Below are 22,208 nucleotides of genomic sequence, written 5' to 3'. Positions count from 1 at the left end.
TTTTTCACTCAGCATGTGTAATAAAGTAAGTATAACTATATAACTATATGTATTTTTTGCTCTTTCTCCTAGGGGTGCGTTTTCAGAGGTGGTTTTGGCTCAGGAGAGAGCTACAGGCAAGATGTTTGCCGTGAAGTGCATCCCGAAAAAGGCCCTGAAGGGGAAAGAGAGCAGCATTGAAAATGAGATTGCTGTGCTCCGCAAGTGAGTCTCTCCCTTAAACACACACACTCACACACACACACACACACTCGCAGACACGAGCACGTTGCATGTCACACTGTGTACCTCCGCTACATGGATTGGAGATTGCTTATCTGCTGTTTAACCCCCGTTGCTGTGGTTACTCTAGCATCCGTGTCCAGTTCAGCAAAGGAAACTGGAGCAAGGTGTGGGGCATGTCAGCAAACAGCAGAGCTTCCAGAGAGGAATCATTCATTTTATTTAATGCACAAGCCAAAATCCATTCTGATTTTGTGTTGTCATATATTAATGCATCTCAAATAATTAAAATATCATTTAAAAGTTACTTTATTCCAGTAATTTATTTAATGAAACATTTTAAACTCAAATTTTGAATATATAATATACAGTTCTGGAAAAACAAGAAAGCAAGAAAGAAAGAATTTCTATGACTTTACCAAATTAAAAACCTGGAGTGGCATAAAGTTATCCAAAAGCAGTGTGTAAGACTGGTGGAGGAGAACATGATACCAAGATGCATGAAAACTGTGATTAAAAACCAGGGTTATTCCACCAAATATTGATTTCTGAACTCTTAAAAGGTTATGAATATGAACTTGTTTTCTTTGCATTATTTGAAGTCTGAAAACTCTTTAAATATCTAAACATATTTTTATTTAGAATTTGGGAGAAATGTTTTACTTAGAGTAGAGTAAACAACAATGTTCATTTTACTCAAAAATATACTTATAAATAGCAAAACTGATTCAAAAACTGAAGTGGTCTTTTATTTTTTTTCAGAGCTGTAGATTTTATAAATAGATATTAAACACAGAGTGATCTATTTTCATCGTTTATTTATTTTATTGTGGATTATTGTGGCTTACAGCCAATAAAAACCCTAAACATCAGTCTCTAAGGAAATTTGAATATTATATAAGACCAATTGGTACTTTTGGCTATTTGGGCAGTGTATCAAGTCCTGCTGGAAAATGAAATCCGCATCTCCATAAAAGTCAAGATAAACGCTTTGTATTGATGGTTGTAACCAAATCTAATACTCAGCCAGGAGTGGGTGAAGTGCAAAGATGTATAAAATTTGGGTAACAGGTGAAATTAATACTCAGGTGATAGTACATGATGGGAGGCATCATGTGATCAGTCAGGTGTGTGCTGATGCACCAGTACTTTTGTGAATATAGTGTACTTTACACTCTCATCTTTTTCCCCTCTTTCCCAGGTCTTCTTTTTTTCTTAACCCTCTTTCTCCCTCCTCTTCTTCTTCTACTTCTTTAACCTCATTCTACTTTTCCTCGTATTTATCCTCTTCTTCTTCTTCTTCTTCTTCTTCTACTACTACTAAATATTTGTTTAGTGTATTTGTGTATGGTAATGATGGCACTCCAGCTCTGCACTGCTTGTGAAGGTGAACTTCTGCTACTGCCTCTCTGGAATACATATTATGGGCTTTTTGGGGGGAGGGGGGCACGTGTTTTCACCCCTCCATAAAGGCTCATCAGACATGGCTTCATGTTGTGTTTGATGTGAAATCACTGTTGTCACGGCGATCGTGCCCTGGAGACTGATGCTCCGCTTTGTCCTTCACTCTCTGTCTCCTGATCCTCATATCATAACAGCCGGATGGATGATGGACAGCTTGATGGACGTCTCCCGGGCAACGCTGTAGGCCTGTAATTAGACAGAGGGAGAGCATATAAACAGCGGACAGCGTGGACATATATATATGATTCATGGCTAGTTGATATGGTGTTGCTATGGTGTCCGTGGTGGTTACTGAGATGTCCAAACTTTTGACCTAATACTGCTTTATTTAATACTGACCTAGTACTGGAGCTTTGGGCACACACTGATCATCAGTAATTTTTACATTTCATTTGTAAATCAAGGGATCAGAGTCTGGAGGAAAAGTGGAGAGACACACAGTTTCCACCAATCAGTGAAGGTTTGGAGAGACATGTCTGTCATCTGCTGGTGTTGATCCACTGTGTTTTATTATCAAGACTAAAGAAAATCTTAGAGTGCTTCATGCTTCCCTCTGCTACTGACAACTTTTATGGAGATGGGAATTTTATTTTTCAGCAGGATTTGGCACACTGCCCACACTACCAAAAGTACCAATTGCTCTTATATAATTACCACATTTTCTGAGGCAGAGATTTTTGGGTTTTTATTGGCTGTAAGGCATAATCTTTAACAATAAAAGAAATAAACACATCTATATAAAACATCTATATAATATGAGTTTCACATTTTGAACTGAATTACTGAAGTCACTTTTCAATTAAATGTATATATTTTTTAGATGGACTAGTACAATCTGTGCAGTATATGTGCTTAAAAAAATACAGATAATCATGTGATGAATAGTGCTGCAGGCCCACTATCTAGCAATCAGTTTTCTGTACTGTTTCTGAGTAGATTACTCAATTTTTGTAGACTATTATGTTCCTATTGCACGTTTCCAAAACCCATTCACTGGTTTTCCTATCCTGAGTGTTTTGGCTGGTTGTTCCCCAACATTGTGTTAAAAAAGTCACCTCCCAGATCCACTTTCAACCACTGATTCATTTATTCATACATGCTTGATTTAAGACTGTGAAACAATATGACTGGAGCTGTGATTGTTGCGGTTTATTGATGCGCTATTGTGCCATAACTTCTTTCATAAGCTTTTTTTCTTCTTTCATAAGTTTTAATATGAATAAAGGGGTTTTTCTTTCTCTCTCTCTCTCTCTCTCTCTTTCTCTTTTCTCGGCTTCTCTCCCTGCAATTAACGGAGATGCTTTCAGAAGCAATGGATGAGTCATGCCACAGTTTTCTGCCCACTCATTGTTAAGGACTGGAAGAGACACTGTGAGAAAGAAAGAGAGAAAGCAGCTTAATGAAAGTGAGATATGCTTGTGATAATTAGGGTTGTGCCTAATCTTTTAACAGACAGAGTTTCTACCATTGCAAAAGATAAAAAGAGTGAATGACCATTGACGATGCTGCTGTTTGCTCTCTGTGTAAAGATGCTATAGGAGAATTTTTATGCTAATTTAAACAATTCGAAGAATTGGTGGAAGCAGAACATAAAGCTCCAGAAAAAAAAAATTAGACAACTTAAAAGTGATGAGTTGTAAATCAAAAATTTGATTTTACCAAATTGAAAACCTCTGGAATATAATCAAGAGGAAGATGGACAATCACAAGCCATCAAACCAAACTGAACTGCTTGAATTTTAACACCAGGATTAAAGCAGCATAAAGTTATCCAAAAGCAGTGTGTAAGACTGGTGGAGGAGAACATGATGCCAAGATGCATGAAAACTGTGATTTAAAAACTCTTATTTCACCAAATATTGATTCCTGTTTATTTAAATTAAGGGGTGTGCTATATCGTAGTTTATGTAATGATATCGCCAACATTTTTGTATATCGTGAACATCATAATATATATATATATATATATATATATATATATATATATATATATATATATATATATATATTATACCTGTAAATATTGTGCCATATCACCCACCCCTAAATATCACATCAGGGTACTAAATTTTTTGCTGTTTTTAGTAAAAGAAAAAAAATCACACTGTTCTCATTTTCCATTATATATCTACTACTAGAGACAGTTTATATCTGTCCAGTATCATTTATTTTACTTTAATGCTGGATATCGTCGCTGTCCAATGAAAAACATTTATCTCCATTTTTGTCGATTTTTAGTTTACTACATAATTTGAACAGACAAACTGTCCCTTATACTGTGCCAACATTTCTTGATGAACAGACCAATAAAAAAACCCTTCAAAATGAACTGAAAAAAACTCTTTTTACATTGACTTTTATTGAAAGTTTTTTTGAAGGTTTTTTCTCTCTCCTGTAAAGTTGCTGTTTTGGAGATAAGTGTTTTTTTTATTGGACAGTGACGATATATGGAGATATTTGAAATGCCTTATTCGTATCTTGACTGGTATCATTCTGGACCATTGACTTCTGTTACAAATCTGATAAAATTCTTGTATTTTTTTAATATCTCAGTTAGGGATGTCTCATATCATATTAAATGCAATAATAAAATGAAATTTTCATTTTTTGCAGTAGTGTATTCTTGAATTTTTTTTTTTTTAAATCAGTGTTTTGTCTTATCACCAAGAGTATCGTTATGGTGAATAAAATACCATGTAATATTGTAATATTATTTTAGGACCATATTGCTCACCCCTAATTCAAATAGAAGTAGATCTTCTATGATAATGATTATGATTATATTTAATAGTTTTAGGCTATGATCTGCCTTTGTGATTTGAGTCATTCTGATTCTCTTAAGACACAGATAGTATTGAACACAGATGAAAAGGCTGTGCATGCTTTTATAGGCTTCCAGTGCGCCGGCACCACAGGCCTCCAGCTGCAGCTCAATAACTCCATTGAGAGAGAGAGAAAAAGAGAGAAAGAGAGAGAGAGAGAGAGAGAGAGAGAAAGAGTTAATAGCCGGGTGGAGGAAAATGCAATATCTCCCTCTCTGCGTTCCACCTGTTGATGTTCTGCCCTGGTCCATTATCTGCATGAGCGTACGCCTGTCCCCTCGCGCCTGCGTCACCGGCCAACCTGTTATTCCATGCCGGTTGGACACTGATCAGAAATCACTTGAAATGCAGAGCTTATGTGTACACACACATCCACCATGAAACCGTTACCATGACGAGCTGCGAGAGAGCGCGAGAGAGATAGCAAGAGAGCGAGATAGCGAGTGGTGTTAACTGCAGGCTGTAGGAGAGAGAGAGAGACAGATAGAGATAGAGAGAGAGAAAGATAGAGAGAGAGTGTATGTGTGTTGATACAGATCTAGAAAGGCCACATTCTGAGATGTGGCTAGCAAACCACCTGAGCAATGTTGTGAGGCTAATAGCCAGCCAACCTTGCAGTGGGGTGCAGGGGGTGGACGTTGCTTGAGAATGAAAAAAAATCCAATCCCGGTCATGCAGCTTGCCATCAGCTGCCAGAGCCCTGAGAGAGCACAATTGGCCTTGCTCTCTCTCTGGGTGGGTACAGTAGATGGCACTCTTTCCCCTCATTACTCCTAGGGTGATGTGGATCAGCACAAGGCTGCGTCTGTGAGCTGACGTATCGTAACTGAGTCGTTGTGCTTTCCTCAGAGAACGTTGTGATACTACTCAGCAATGCTGCGTCAGCAGCAGTTCGAAAAAAGAGGTCGGAGGAGGCGTGTGCTAGTTTTCAACCTTTTTTTGAGTAACAGCTGATTGTGTGGGACAATTGGCCTTGCTAAATTGGCTTAAAAATGGGAGGAAACGAAAATTTAATTAAAAAGAAAAAATTAAATGATTGCGCACACAATATACTCATTTCAGAAATATTATCCAGAGCTGTATGTGACTGAGGAGAATTAAAATGTATTAAATTAAAACAGCAGCTCAAAGCTTGAGTCAGCAGGTTATTTAGTTTAAATAGTTAGCAAATAGTTAGGGATGCTCGATATAAACAATAATTGGGGACACAATGAGTAATATTTGCCTGAAAATGTTCTTTCAAAAAAGGAAGGGCATTTGTGTTTATACTGTTGGAAAGCCTGTTAATTCCAAACTAAAGCCAAATGGATATTAGTGTTAGCCACAAACAATCAGGGTGGCTCACTATAGTCACATGACAGTGGGCCTGTCATCAACCCAGTGAATAATCCAGCTTGAAAAAACAGTAAACCACTTGCTTTGTCATGCTAATATATTATCATTTTGTCTGTGTCATTTAATGGTCTTAAAATGACAATAATGTTGTTTATTGCAATCATTTTTGGGACGATATATCAGCTGCAAAAAATTTATTATTGTTACAGGCCTAGTCACTTTTGTAACAGAGCTGTTTGTGGTTCATGTAATCCATTTTAGAGTTTTCATGTTATCCATGTTATGTTGCAGGGGGTGGACGTTGCTGTGTTTTCCTCTCAGTGTGAAAAGACTACAAATCTTTATTAATTTATGTAAATGTGTGTTTTGTTGGATTTATAATGGTTCTGCTCAGCATGGTGTGTGATTTGCCATTTAGCCTCTTCATTTTCCTCCTACTTTGTCTCTATTGTTTTTTTTTTGTGATAAAATGCCAGTACACGCCTCAAGGCTTTTAAATGTCTTTAGTCTTATGGCAAAATGAACAAACCTTTCTTGTTACCCAGAAAATGTCATGGATTGTGTGTGTGTGTGTGTGTGTTTAACCATGTGATTAAACACGCATGAATACATTAAGTCTATGGTAATCATGTATGTAGTCTAATTATCCTGTTTTTCTCTGCTTTTTGTTTTTGCAGAATAAAACATGAGAACATTGTTGCTCTGGAAGATATCTACGAAAGCTCAGATCACCTTTACCTTATAATGCAACTGTAAGTATAGAAAAATGAATTACTGCATGTGTCCTGCTATTATCATCGACACACCTTCTCTTTTTCAATGCGTTTTCTTTATTTTCATGACTATTTACATTGTAGATTCTCACTGAAGCATCAAAACTATGAATGAACACATGTGGAGTTTTATGTACTTAACAAAAGAGGTGAAATAACTGAAAACATGTTTTATATTCTAGTTTCTTCAAAATAGCCACCCTTTGCTCTGATTACTGCTTTGCACACTCTTAGCATCATTCTCTCAATGAGCTTCAAGAGGTGGCCACCTGAAATGAAAAGTTTTCCAACAGTCTTGAAGGAAAGAAGGAGTTTCCAGAGGTGTTTATTAGCACTTGTTGCTCCTTTGCCTTCTTCACTCTGTGCTCCAGCTCACCCCAAACCATCTAGATTGGGTTCAGGTCCGGTGACTGTGGAGGTTCAGCTCATTTTTTGTTAAGTACATAAAACTCCACATGTGTTCATTCATAGTTTTGATGCTTCAGTGAGAATCTACAATGTAAATATTCATGAAAATAAAGAAAACGCATTGAATAAGAAGGTGTGTCCAAACTGTAATTGGGCTGCATGTGTGTGTGTTAAAGGACAGCTAACACTCCCACGCTCAGACAGGCCATTACATTAATTAGACCTTATTAACGACTCAGAATCACCAGCATTGGTCTGATGTTCTGCTAACATTGAGGATGTAATAACAGGCTAATGTTTCATAATGAGAGCAATCACAATCTCATTGCAGTTCGTGTATTCTCAAGAGAGTGGCCTAATTTCAGAAGCAAAACTTCATCTGCAAGCGAGAATCTGAAACATTAAAAATTAAGACAGCTGATTTCTGCACTTCCTTTGTTCTTGGAGGAGAAAAATCCCCAGTCAGGCCATGAAAATCCAGAATATTGCATCCAAGATGAGGCTAAATGATGTCGTTGAAAAAAAAAAAACAGTTTCTGGAGGTGCATTGTTAAATAAAATGTTTCATATCTTACTTGAGATTCAGTAAATCTGGCAAGATGTATTTAGTATCAGATATATTTTTCTTTTTGATCCAGAATTATTAACATACTGTGGCATTTGTTAAACATTTGCCATGCTAACATTTTTAGACTATCATTTTTTATTTTATTTCATCCAAATATAACCTGAGTAAATATAACAAAAAATATATATATTTTTTATATACATTTTAAATATGTAAAAAAGCCCCTCCCCCTTCATAAATTAACTGTAAATAATCACACTTTTTGGAAAAAAAACCCAAAAACAACCAGGCCTGATTACTGCCAGACCTGTAGAATCAAGAAATCACTTAAATAGAACCAGTTAAACTGGTTAAAACTGTATGTATTTTAAAAACATTTTCAGGTTTGTTTGAATGAGCGAAATCAGTTCAGAATAATGTTAATTAACAATGCAACACTGAAGAAGCACAGACCTATTATTTAAAAATGTATGTTCACAGATCAAGAACAGATCTCACTGATATCTGAGGCACACTGCTCAGCCCAATCAGCTTTCCCTTATGCCCTGCCCCTAAACCCATACATCACCCAGTGCCACTCCCAAACTACTCCCAAATCAAGGGGTTTAGTTACCCTTTAACAGTAATAGAGCTAAGATAGAAATAGAGATAAGAAATCTAGTATGTGATGAACTGTATGTGTATGTTTCCTCATACATATATGAATACAGTGCTTCTGATGGCTCATGTTAGATAACAGTCACAAAGAGCTGAGATTGTCACCGCAGGGAAGTGTGTGCATGTGTTTGTGGGAACAGTGCAACGTGTGCGATCTGTGATTTTGCTCTGCAAACAACACAGGATGCTTTCAGCTGCTGGTGTGAAGCTCGGCTCAAAGGCAGCGCTGCACTGAAGCTCTGTGGTGCAGCACCTTACAGACATTGCTTTGCTTTGGTTTAAATGCAATGGTTTATGGGTTACCATATTTTTCACACTATAAGGCGCACTATCATTACACGTCTATTTTCAGGTCCATTTTCATATATAAGGGACATTGGGTTATAAGGCGCATTTTAAGAGACACTATAAGGAACTTCTATAAGGAAATTCAGCAGGTAGGTTAACTAAATTAAGTAAAACTAAGCTAAGTAAACAAAACTGTAATAAAAAAGACTTTCTTTTAAAGTCAAACAAGTGCTGGATGTTAATCTACACAGATGTTTCTCCTGAAAACTGTTCATTTGGATGAGCAAAGTGCTTCTGTTTGTTTACAGTAAGCTTAGATTCCCAAATTTCTCTAGCACTAGAGCTGGAGCATTAGCATTAGCGGCTAACCGCTAGCAGCAGCTACAAGCCAGGGCAAAATTAACTAGCTGTTAATCCTATGTATCTTGTTTTAAGACAGTAAATGCGTAGACTACAGTCCAACCAATATACTTACCTCTGAATGACTAAAGAGCTAGCGCTCTGCACAGTTAGCGGCTAATGCTAATGCTGCTCTAGCAGTGCTAGGCTGGGTTAGCTGCTGGCAACAAGCCGATAAAATTCACCTCTGAACGAGGAAATAGCGGTTAGCAGCTAATGATAATGCTATCATTAGACCCTCTAGATCCAGACCTTTTAGCAGCTTTACTGCTCCTTAATAGCGGGTAAAATTCATACATAAGGGGTTCTGGATTAAAAGGTGGAATGTCGATTTTGGGGAAAATTAAAGGATTTTAAGTGCGCCTTATATTGCAAAAAATACGGTCATATAGAATAGTGAAAGTTACGAGAAAAATGAAAGGCCTTTAACCAGTCCATGAACCATTGAAAACCCTTATGTAAATGTGTCTTATTGCCATATTTAAGGATATTCAATATATTTATCTTGAACATTCAAGCTGTGTGACATGATTAGTAAACAGGTCATGTTAAGAGCTGTGTGACATTTATTTGAATTTCCTGTTAAATTGGCTTTTGACCCAGCTCTCATTCAGATTTAGCTTGTTTTATTTTTAAGTCATTCACTGCTTTAGTGACAGCCCTCTTCCTTTCTCTGGAGGCTGTGTGGTGATGACAACACTTCCACAGAATGTTCTTATTAACAGTAAATGAAAAAATAAAAAAATAAGTTTGCTGTTTTTATATATCTTTACCCTCCTCTAGTTATGATACTGTGTTTTTTCTAGTTGGTATACTAAATGCTCATTTATACTCCCTTCTTATTGGCTGATCAATCCTTCCATATCATTTATGTTGGCATGGATGTTAAGGAATATATCCACTAGAGGGCAGTTTAAAATCAAAGGTTTCAAAGGTGTGGAAAACATGAGACTCCAAACACAATCACATTTATCACATGTTTGTCTGCTTTATTCTTTGTTTGCAGAGAAACTCCCCATGGGTAACAGAAACAAATTGATGAGAAAAGGCAATAAACAAACGAAATATGTTGTAGAAGAACTAGATAAGTAGATTCAGTACTCAGCAGGGAACAGAGCAAACTGAGTGGTTTTTATACTAGACAGGACAGGTGGAAACAATCAGTAACTTGGGGAGTCGGAACGCTGTAGTGTCGCGTGATCAGGGAAGTCCGTGTCAGTGTGGTATTGGAGTCGTGAGTAGTTTTCACAATCCAGAGTAGGCAGACTGACAGCGTCAGGACTATAGAATAAAAGGGTAACACTTTCTATGAATGTCATCTTTATTAGACTCTATAACTACATTCATAATATATGATAATGCATTCATAAGGCATTATAAACATGGCTATAAATATTTATAAAAATGCATAACCCACTATAGCCATGTTTATTAAGCATTATTACTTGTGATCATAATACATTATAAGCTGTGCTTATGATATGCTTGTTAAAATAGTATATATCTATCTTTAAAAATCTAGTCCCACAATAAAACTCTGTCACTTTACTTAGAGCGCACAAAGACCTGTTATAATACATTATAATTGACTATAACTAACGTTATATTCAAGACAAGTATAATTCATGAGTGGTTAAATATATAAAATATATATTTATATGATTACTGAGGATGTGTTTATAAGTCAGAAGCTGTTTTAGTCATGATACAAGTCTACAAGCTGGGACTGAGTTCCTTGGTATTAGCGTATAACATGTTATAAACAGCAATAATGCATTATAATCACAGTTCATGATGCATAATAAACATGGCTATGATAAAATATAGAGTTTAATAAATATGTATAGCCATGTTTATAATGCCTTATGAATGCATTATAATGTGTTATGAATATGTTTATAGAGTCTTATAGAGATGACATTCATAGAAAGTGTTACCAATAAAAGTTTAATTGAAATTAATTGATCCATACTGACGGATTTGTGTTTATACAGTGCAGCAAATCTGTTTTTTTAACAGTTTTTATTGATGGTGACCCAAATCAGAAGGTTTTCTCTGTGTAGGCTGTTGATGACATTGGGAATGACCTGTAGGCGCTTCCTCTGGAACAGTGTCTGAGTGAAAGCACGGCCTACTAAAAGAGAGAGAGACGCGAGAGAGAGGCGCGAGAGAGCGGGTTTTCTGATTTAACAGAGACAAATACTATCTGACACACTCCCACATAAAAGGGCAGAAATGTGCTGATTGTAAATCAGATTCAGAGCAGAAAGAAAAATAAAAGTGATTGAGATCTTGGCCTTGAGCTTGATGGTGGTGCTTTGAGAGAGTGGGAATGGAAAGTAAGAGGTCAAGGGAAGGAGAATGAATGAGAGCGAGAGCGAGAGCAAAAGCGCGAGAGAGAGGATGATCACTGCTATATGCTTACGCAGGAGAATTGCATAACCTTGGTGATGGGTGGTAGATTGTCCCTGTCATTACTGCACTCTAATCATTAGTGTGTGTCTGTGTGCACAGGGACACACACACACATGTGTGCGTGTGATCTTTCTCACACACACACACACACAGATACAGGCCAGCAGGGACGTGTCAGTTCTTAAAGGAAGACTCCAGCAGTTTCTGTACCTTGTTTCGTTGCTGAAGCAGGCACCCATTGACATTCAGTGTTTGTTTTTTAATTTTTTAATAGTACATTTTTTAAGTTAAGTTTAGGTATACTTTCAGCTGTTAAAGCTGTTAAAGCTGACAATTATCCAACTCACTTATTAGGACTCCTTCTATCACTAGTGATGCCGCAACGCCAGAAGGGTGAAGACTAGCACACGCCTCCTTCAATACATGTGAAGTCAGACTCCGCCTCTTTTATTGCCGAGTAGCATCAGAGGAAAGTGCAGTGACTTGGTTCTGATACATCAGTTCACAGACGCAGCCTTGTGCTGATCGACATCACCCTAGGAGTAATAAGAGGAAAGAGCGCCATCTACTGTACCCACCCAGAGAGAGAGAGAGCAAGACCAATTGTGCTCTCTCAGGGCTCCGGCAGCTGATGGCAAGCAGCATTAACAGGATTTGAACCCACGGTCTTCTGATCATAGTGGGTTAGTCTGAACCGGAAATGACTATCCACCAAACTTGTCTTGACTCTGATTCTACATTTAAAAAGTCGTAGTTTTTTCTCAGATTCTACCTTTGTAAAGTCTAGGTTTTGTTTCAGATTCTACCTCTATAAACTCTATAAAAGTTTTGTCTAAAATTCTACATTTATAAAATCGTAGTCTTGACTCGAATTCTACGTCTTTATATTTTTGTTTTTGACTTTTTTACATCTGTAAAATCTAGGTATTGGCTCAGACTCTACCTCTATGAAGTCTTAGTCTTGACACAGATTCTACCTCTGTAAAGTCCTGATTTTGACTCAGAATCTACCTCTGTAAAGTTCAGGTTTGTCTCAGTTTATATATCTATACAGTCTTAGTCTTGCCACAGATTCCACATCTATAAAGTCTTAGTATTGTCTCAGTTTCCATATGTAAAAAGTCTTAGTCTTGTCTCAGATTAAACCTCTGTAAAGTCTATGTTTTATCTTAGATTCTACCTCTGTAAATTCTTAGTCGTGACTCAGATTTGAATACTTGTAAAGTCTAGGTCTTGACTCAGATTCTGCCTTTGTAAAGACTTGGTTTGAACCCAGATTCTACCTTTATCAAGTCTTGGTCTTGACTTAAACATAACCTTTCTAGTCTTTGCTTTGGCTCAGATTCGGTCTAGGTCTTGTCTCATCTTTGACTCCAGTGCTAAATTTAGATTTGCTGGTTTAAACACTGCAGTGGTCTTGTAAATGTAAATGGATTGTTCTGCTTGTGGGCATTATATTCAACATCAGTGCAGATTCACTGCTGTATTTCACTGAGGGTATTTTATTATATGTGATATAATACACTGTCTGCAGTTTTTGGAAGATGTACACAAATTCAGATTGAAGTTGTAGCTGCATGGCTGTCAGTGGTTGGCGGATGTTTAAGCTGAGGCAGCTGTTTTAGTCTGAGGAGAGTGTGAAAGAAGAGGGAGCCACTGGGTGAGATAAAACCCAATTCATTTCCTGTCCACCCCGTATCCCTCCACCCTCCCTCAGAAAACTCATTAGAACTTGAATTCCGGGGTGTTAATTTGATAGCTGGCTGTGAGCCTGCTCATCTTTTTGCTGTTAATGGTCTTTGGATGTGAGTGTGTGTGTGTGTGTGTGTGTGTGTGTGTGTGTGTGTGTGTGTGTGTGTGGTTGTGTGTGTTTGAGAGAGAGAGATTACTGAGAGGAATGGGGTCTGTCCTCAATGGGGGGGCTGAAGGTTTGACCCACCCCCTCAGGCTCGTACTGTACCATCTGTATAACAGAATAGATTTAGTACAGGCTCTCTCTCACACACACACACACACACACACACACACACACACACAAACCATGTAAATGCAGTATAAGCAAGTGTCAAGCAATAAAGTGTAAATATTCTACTTCTTACATTTTTATACAATTACATTTCTAGTTGTTCAATAAAACCCCTATACAGATAAATCTCTCCATCCAGATAGAGTGAATCTGATTGTGATTGGATGTAGAGAAGTACAAACATATACCATTCCGACTCCCTATTGGTTTATACTGTGATCCATCACACCTGCACATCATGCCACGCCCCCGCACACTCCAGCAAGAACATAGCAGACGTATGTAGTCTAGTATGAAGATGATCCGTGCAGAGACTCAAGAGAACTCCAGACAAACTCCAGTCTAACTAAACTTTAACTTTAATATATTTACATTGTAGCTACTAAAATACATTCATTTTTTCATATATAGAGAAACATATATGCAGCCAAAACAGACAGGGAGCAGCCTAGTGCATCCCAAATTATATGAACAACATTTTAATTTTAATATTTTAACATTATAGTCATTAAGGCTTTTAGAAAAATGTGTTTTGGGGGGGTGGATGGTAGTGCACTATAGGACTCTGTGGGCGTGGCCTAAGCTTTTGTTCTTAATGGCTTTATTTTTTTTCCCCCTTATATTACTCTTACTTTTATACTTTAAGTAGTTTTGAAAGCAGTGTTTTTTAAAACACTTTTACTTAAAGAGTAAAAAGCTTGAGTTAATACTTATTCAACTTCTACAGAAGTATTTTATTAAACCCTAGTATCTATACTTCTACCAACAGAGTAATAAATACAATGAGATATTTTGGTACCACTTTAAAATAAGACTACATTTATGATAATGATAATCATATTGTTATCATATTGTATGTTATAACACATACGTAGAAAGGGCAACAATATAGATGGCTGTACGTTCACTATTTGGCAAACAACAGGTCATTGTTGCCCTTTCTACGTATGTGTTATAACTGATTATTAATGATTTTTAAGACATTTACAATCTAATTAGTAACCATTAATAAACTAATTTTAAACCATTTATAAACCTGTTATAAAGGTAGTCTTATTTTAAAGTGGTACTGATATTTTTAACAAAAAATACTTAAATTACTGAGAGATAAAACTTGTAGGGCTCTTGAATTGAGCTAATGTTTAATTTTTTCAGGTATGTTTTATAACACTTAATATCTAATGTTCGTTGATTTGATAAAGAAAAAGAAAACCTGCGCTGGAATTATTCAGAGATCTAGTATTACATTAAATTACACATTATGGGGTTTTAATATTTAAGTGGACGTGTTTTAAGTGTTGCAGTTTAATGATTCTTCTTTAGATCAATTATGTTGTTATTATGAAGTGGGCTGTGAGCTTATAGGGCTGAATTGTGCTTTATTTAAGCTTTCTTAAACTCTGTACACCCCCTGCTGGTGGATTATTATAAAGGACTATTAAATACTTTTAAATGCCACACGCTGGTGAAAAAATATATATACTTAATTGTACTTAAAACATATTGAAAAATGTCTACATATGCTGTAAATATAGTAACAGATTTAAGTACCTACTTAAAATATATTAAAAGTACATTAATATTGTGCTTTCATCAAATGTTTGAAAGTAAACTTTGATCATACTTTTTTAAAAAGTACAAAATAGTGTATTTAAAAAAATAGATTACTATGAAGTACACCTTTAGTTTAATGTAATCCAATATACTTCTAAAATACTCCAAATTTCCAAATATACTTTTATACATTTTTAGCAAAGTGTATTAAAAACAACTGTTACAGTACTTCACTTAAAGTAAAACGTATCATGTAACTTTTTAGAAAATGTTAAAATGTTTTAAAAATATATTTAGGTCTTACATTAATATAACAATTAAAGTGTATTTCAATGCTCTGTAATTACAATTAGGAAAATATAAATATAAGTAAGTTATAGGATAGAGTGTTAAGTAACATTTAAGTAAATTTGTAACACGCTGAAAAAGTACAGTATATGTAAATATATTTTTTTACCCAGTAAAGTATACTAGAAGTGTACTACTTACAAAAGACAACAAGAAGCATATTTGTACTCTATTGTAAATAGATCACATATATTTAACATCTATTCTTAGTATATTCCTAACATACCTGGTGTATAATAATAGTGATACAGTTGTAATATTTATTAAATATATTATAATTTCACTGTAGGCATACTTAAAATATGGGGTTAAATACATGAAGTAGTTTATATATGTTTAAATGTTACTTAAGTATATTTAAAATAGTTCTATTTTAGTACAGTTAAGTACATTTATCACAATTTAAGTAAGATTTTTTTTACTATTTTTATACAAATAAAGTATAATAAGTACAAGTACAATATCAGCTTACAGACACATCAAACTACCCTAGTGAAAAAGTATATTTAAAGAGTTCTAAAATGGAACATCTTTTTTTGTACTTATTATACTTTAATTACAGTATAAAAAATATTACAAAAGTCTTACTTAAATTGTGCTACTAAAATGGAACTATTTTAAATATACTTAACATTTAAACATTTAAACTGCTTCATGTATGTAACACCATATTATAAGTATGTTTACAGTAAAATTATAATATATTTAATGATTATTACAACTGTACCACTATTATACACCGGGTTTATATTGACATTAAAATTTGTTATGTAACACTATATCCTATAATTTACTTATATTTATATTTTTCTAATTATAATTACAGAGCTATACATTGTTATATTATTCTAATACCTAAATATATATTTTAAACATTTTACCAATGTAGTAATTTAATTTACTTTCTAAAACGTTACAGGATACATTGTACTTTAAGTGAACTACTGTAACAGATGTTTTTAAAACACTTTGCTAAAAATGTGCAAAAGTATATTTGGAAATATAAAGTAGTCTTTTTTTTTTAAATACACTATATCGTACTTTTTTAAAAGTATGATCAAAGTTTGCTTCTGAACGTTTGATGAAAGCATAATATTAATGTACTTTTAATATATTTTAAGTAAGTACATAAATCTGTTACTATATTTACAGCATACTTAGACATTTCTCAATATGTTTTAAGTAGAATGAATTATATATTTTTTACCAGGGTATATCAGTGTATCAGTGGAACAGAGTGTGGACTATGCCTAAGCGTAATTAGGTTCTGTGTGGTGTGTGGTGTCTGTGTTGTGCCAGTGGTTAAAAAAAAAGGTCGGAAATGGGTGAGATGTATGGTGTGTCTGAATTCCCCCTCAGTCTCTCTCTGTTTCTTTCTCCAGGGTCTCGGGTGGGGAGCTGTTTGACCGGATTGTGGAGAAAGGTTTCTACACAGAGAAAGATGCCAGCACGCTCATCAGACAAGTCCTGGATGCAGTGAACTACCTACACAGCATGGGAATCGTACATAGAGACCTGAAGGTAGGACAGAAAACACACAATGTGTCACACTTCTACTCAGTGATTAAACTCTTGCATTCAGACTGCAACTGAAAAAAAACAGGAGGACCAGTGAGTTTTTTTTTTTTTTACTTTCTCGGTCACATGACATCGCGTTCAGTAGCTCCTCCATTTCCACTAGCTGTTGTGTTTACGTGGATCTCCATGGAAACACACACCCAAAGTGTACAGTAATCACGGTGTGCGGCAGTGGATAAATAGCTATTTTGTTTTATTTAGCGCGAGTAGACGAAACTCAGAGATGTGGATCCGGACGGGAATAAAATTACCGGAGGACCACGGAGTTCAGAGAAAAACAGTAGATAATTCAGCCTGTAATTTTCCCAGAGGACGTCTGGAAAAAACACACACAAGGACCCCCATAAAAGAAAAAATTATCCCAGAACCCCCTGAGAAACGAATCCCGTCTGGATAATGCTAATGTTCTATTATTTCTACGCTGATGTGCATGATTGATCTTCTGGAAGTGAGGTGTGTTCAGGTAAATGTCTGGCATATTGCTATCTTGGCAACGGAAAACACATACAGTCAGACGTTCTCAACAATAAACAGACTTCAAAATAAAATAGCATTGCTGTTCTCGTAAATTAGTCCAGTTTCTTCTGCTGAGAAGCGCAGAAGCGCTGCGCCATTTAAATAGAAATTCGCCAAAGTCAAAAAGTACACCTGACCTTTAAATGGAATGGCAAGTGACTTGCTGATTGATTTTATTGCACAATATGCCCAAAGCACACCCATGATTATTCCAGAGAATTAGTACATGCCTTTTGTTTGTTGAAAGCCGCACAAGGATTACTTTTCCCGTCGTTATGATAGCAAAGACACACTGACACGACCTAAATCAGACTTGCATACAGATCGCTAAAATAGGGCCCTTAGAGTCACAAGCACAAAAAGTCATATTTCTTTTTATGCAGACTAATTTGCTTGATTCTGATGTTGGTGTGCTTTTGTTTGTGTGTGGTTTCTTCCTCTTCAGCCAGAGAATCTTCTTTATTTTAACCCTCAAGACGGCTCAAAGATCATGATCAGTGACTTTGGTCTTTCGAAGATGGAGGGCACGGGTGATGTCATGTCCACTGCCTGTGGCACGCCTGGATATGTGGGTAAGGTCATATTATGTAATGTCATATAATATAGTGTAGTATAGTACAATACAATATAATAGAACACGGTACAGTATAATGTAAGCTATCATTTTATTTGGATGGTTTATTGTAGAAACTTCAAAGACGCTTAACTAACATTACCGAACACTACCAAATTTTTCGCACTATATTGTGCACTTAAAATCCTTTAATTTTCCCAAAAATCTTCATTTGCACTTTATAATCTAGTGCACCTTATATATTAATTCTACCAGTCAGGTATTAAGGAGCAGTAAAGCCACTCTTAACGCTGAAGTACAGAGTTACACAGGAGTTTCAGTTTAGTTCTCCAGCAGTATTAGCATTAGCTGTAAACCGCATGACCGCATGACCTCTTTGGCCATCCAGAGGTCAGTATTATCAGCCTGTAGCCTGCTGCTAACCCTGGCTAGCACTGCTGGAGCCGCATTAGCATTAACCGCTACCCACAGTAAGCGCTAGCTATTTGGCCATGCAGAGGCGAGTATATCCTGCTGTAGTCTGGGCGTTTACCACGTTAAAACAAGCTATGTGGGATAAACTGCTAGCTAATATCACCCTGGCTTACTGGAACACTTAGGGTTCCTCAGTGTAGCGCTGTCGGGTGGCCTTGCCACTAACCGCTAGTGGTTAGCCGCTAATGAAAATGCTCCAGCTTTAGTGGAAATCTGGAAATTTGAGCTTACTGTAAACAAACAGAAACAGACCTTACCTAAATAAACAGTTTTCAGGAGAGAATTCGGTGTAGATTAACATCCAGCACTCATTGAGTCTCGAAACTGGGTGCTGAATTTAGAAGGAAAACATGGCGACACCCCTGTTTCTACTATTTATACTAGTTACTAGTGTCGCATAAAATGCGCCTTATAATCCAGTGCACCTTATGTATGGAAGTAGACCAGAATATAGACATTTATTGATAGTGCTCCTTAAAATCTGGTGCACCTTATAGCGCGAAAAATACACTATTACTAATTTTAATCCTAACCATTAATCAGCCTTAAAATCAAACCCTACTGTTAGACTAAAACTTAAATTTAATCCTTGACTCATTCATGTTAACAGGCTCTTCTTGATAAATCAAATATATATGTATAAGGTACAATATTAATGATAGGAAAATGAATGAGGTTATGATTATCTCTTTATATTGGATGATAAGTCAATAATATAATTATTGTAACAGGACTTATAGATTATAGATCTGTAATGATCCCTGAAAATATAATAAAAGAAAAAGACAGCACTATTAATCCCATCAGGTTTTTTTTTTTTACTGTTTATATAAATTATACACTTTTAAACACATCTACCTGGATAGATACTCAACAAAATTTCCCACACCTGATGATCCATTCTGCTCACTGTTTAGTGCTGTGGTGCTGACACACATGCAGATGTGCACAGCTCTCTGTGTGAGTGTGTGTAGCAGCTGAGTAAAACAGCTCATCTGTGTGCATCCTGTATCCGACCCTGTAGCTCTTCCTTATCACACACTGACAGAGCCACCCTGCGGTCGTCTGCTTTACCCTTCAGATTAAAGACACCGGGTGACTCTGGCCCAGCATGGTCAGACATGGCATGACATGCCAAAGCCATGCTATTCTCTCTCTCATACACACACACACACACACATGACTGATCATAGCTTTTTCTTTCAGTGCTTGTGAATTTTTATATAAAAACACAACCTTTGCTTTCTTATCATGGAATTACGCAGAAAAAAAACACTGGGGCACAAAATGGCAATTTATGTAAATGCAAACAGAGTTTCTTGCCTGATTTGCTGCAGTTAATCGCGCTTTCATGCTTAATTTAACCATAATAGTTGCAGTTAATAGGCAATGGAAAAGGGTTGTATCATGTATTTTAATTAGAATTTTCATGGCAGTGTTTTAGAGAGGATTCTCTATACAAAATTATTACTGAAATTCTTTAATCACAGTGATGTTTTTCTTTGGCCAGCAGTGGTCAGTTATGTCAAAACAGATTTAAACATATACTAGTGCATCTAAAAAATATTAGAATATTATTGAAAAGTTACTTTATTTCAGTAATTCAGTTGAAAATGTGAAACTCAAATATTATATAGATGTATTAAACACAGAGAGTGATCTATTATAAGCGTTTATTTCTTTTATTGTTGATTATGATTGTGGATTACAGCCAATGAAAACCCAAAAATGTCCCAGAAAATTTAAATATTATATAAGACCAATTGGTACTTTTGGTATCAGTGTGGGCAGTGTGTCAAATCCTGCTGGAAAATGAAATCCGCATCTCCATAAAAGTAGTCAGCAGAGGTTCAGCATGAAGTGCTGTAAGATTTTGTGGGAAAACAAAACTGCACTGACTTTAGACTTAATATATGATACAACACAGTGGACCAACACCAGCAGATGACATGTCTCTCCATTAAACCATCACTGATTGGTGGAAACTTCACACTAGACCTCGAGCAGTTTGGACTGTGTGTCTCTCCACTCTTCCTCCAGACTCTGATCCCTTGATTTACAAATTAAACGTAAAATTTACTGATGATCAGTGATGTCATTTGTTGATGACACTTGAGCCAATTTAGGGCTGGGATTTATGGGTAAAAATAGTATTCTTATGTAACAGTATTTATTTAGAGTTTCATATTCATACTTAATAGCTTAATAGCATACTTAATTACCTTTAAGTAGATTCATCTTTGTGTGTGTGTGTGTGTGTGTGTGTGTCGGTATGCCATTGTGATTTATGGCATAATAGTTGATGACATTGTTCTCGGGTTTCCTTAAGGACAGTCTTTTTAGTGGCTGCAGTTAAATCCATAAACCAGCAGACAGTCAAGGACTCTGTGTGTATGTGTGTGTGTGTGTGTGTGTGTGTGTATCAGAGTCACTAAATGGTGCAAAGCTTGATGTTTTATTGAGTGCTATTAGCAAGCTTGTCCTGTTAGTTACTGTCTCGTTAGTTAGATAATTGTGTGTGTGTTTGTCTGTGTGTGTGTGTGTGTCTGTGTGTGTTTGAGGGGGACAGAGAGAAAGTGATGCATAGGGGGCAGTGTTTGGTGTTCATTTGTTGGAATGCAATGCTGCATAAGAATGCATAAAAATTAAAGCACTAGGTAGGCAGACATGCTCTGTGTGTGTGTGTGTGTGTGTGTATACGTGTGTGTGTGTGTGTGTGTGTGTGTGTGTGCGCGTGCATGTGTGTCTTCTAAATTGTCTGGCCTGTCTTCTCTTTGTCTTTAAATGGTAACAGGCTCATGCTCTCTCACTCCCTGCTCTGTATTATGAATTTGATTTGACTGCTGTCAACATCTGTTACTATCTGAACTCTGTCCTTGAAAAGATATAAAGACACCCCTCCTTCCCTTTTCCTCTCTCTCTCTGTCTCTCCCTCTCTGTCTCTCTCTGTCTCTCTCTCTCTGTCTCTCTCTCTCTCTGTCTCGTCCACTGGCACACCTCTTAGTAAACGTGATGTTAAATTGCTGCAGTCTATAAATAGGCCGTCTGGGAATAGACCCTCGTTCAGCATTCCTCGCTCAGTCTGAAAATATAAGCAGTTTATGATCATTAGAGAGAAAATAGATGTGTAGTGTATCTGGTGCCATGCGCAACGTACAGTGCTAACACAGACTTTAAGAAATCTTCTGTTTTAATCATAATAATCATAATAATACAGGAAAACTGAATCACACAACCATGCATGTAGTAATTAAGCTCACACATACAGTTTTTAGACAGAAATTAACCAAACTTGAAGGTACTTTTGGAGCAGTGCGGGCAGTGTGCCAAGTCCTGCTGGAAAATGAAATCCGCATCTTCATAAAAGTTGTCAGTAGCAGAGGGAAGCTGTAAGATATGAAGTGCTGTAAGATTTTGCGGGAAAACAAAACTGCACTGACTTTAGACTTGATAATAAAACACAGTGGATCAACACCAGCAGATGACATTTCTCTCCAAACCATCACTGATTGGTGGAAAATTTACTGATGATCAGTGATGGTTTAATGGAGAGACATGTCATCTGCTGGTGTTGATCCACTGTGTCTTATCATCAAGTCCAAAGTCTTACAGCACTTCATGCTTCCTTCTGCTGACAACTTATATTAAGATGTGGATTTCATTTTCCTGCAGGATTTGGCACACTGCCCACACTACCAAAAGTACCAGTTGGTCTTACATAATATTCTAATTTTCTGAGACACTGGTTTTCCATCTATATAATATATAAGTTTCACATTTTGATCTG

At 36.3% G+C, this 22,208-nt stretch overlaps 1 protein-coding gene across 2 annotated transcripts in view; it reads left to right on the top strand.

Moving 5' to 3' along the window:
- camk1da (calcium/calmodulin-dependent protein kinase 1Da) overlaps positions 1-22,208 on the top strand; it is a 104,493-nt gene that overhangs the window by 61,270 nt on the left and 21,015 nt on the right. For both annotated transcript variants that reach the window (XM_022671814.2, XM_049475052.1), the window contains exons 2-5: positions 73-204; positions 6,521-6,595; positions 16,662-16,800; positions 17,819-17,945. In XM_022671814.2, the coding sequence (XP_022527535.2) occupies positions 73-204; positions 6,521-6,595; positions 16,662-16,800; positions 17,819-17,945 (473 nt within the window). The remainder of the gene's footprint in view (positions 1-72; positions 205-6,520; positions 6,596-16,661; positions 16,801-17,818; positions 17,946-22,208) is intronic.

This window comes from Astyanax mexicanus, chromosome 2, assembly GCF_023375975.1.
Source record: "Astyanax mexicanus isolate ESR-SI-001 chromosome 2, AstMex3_surface, whole genome shotgun sequence".
Lineage (NCBI taxonomy): Eukaryota > Metazoa > Chordata > Actinopteri > Characiformes > Acestrorhamphidae > Astyanax > Astyanax mexicanus.
This window is presented reverse-complemented; position numbering and strand designations above follow the sequence as displayed.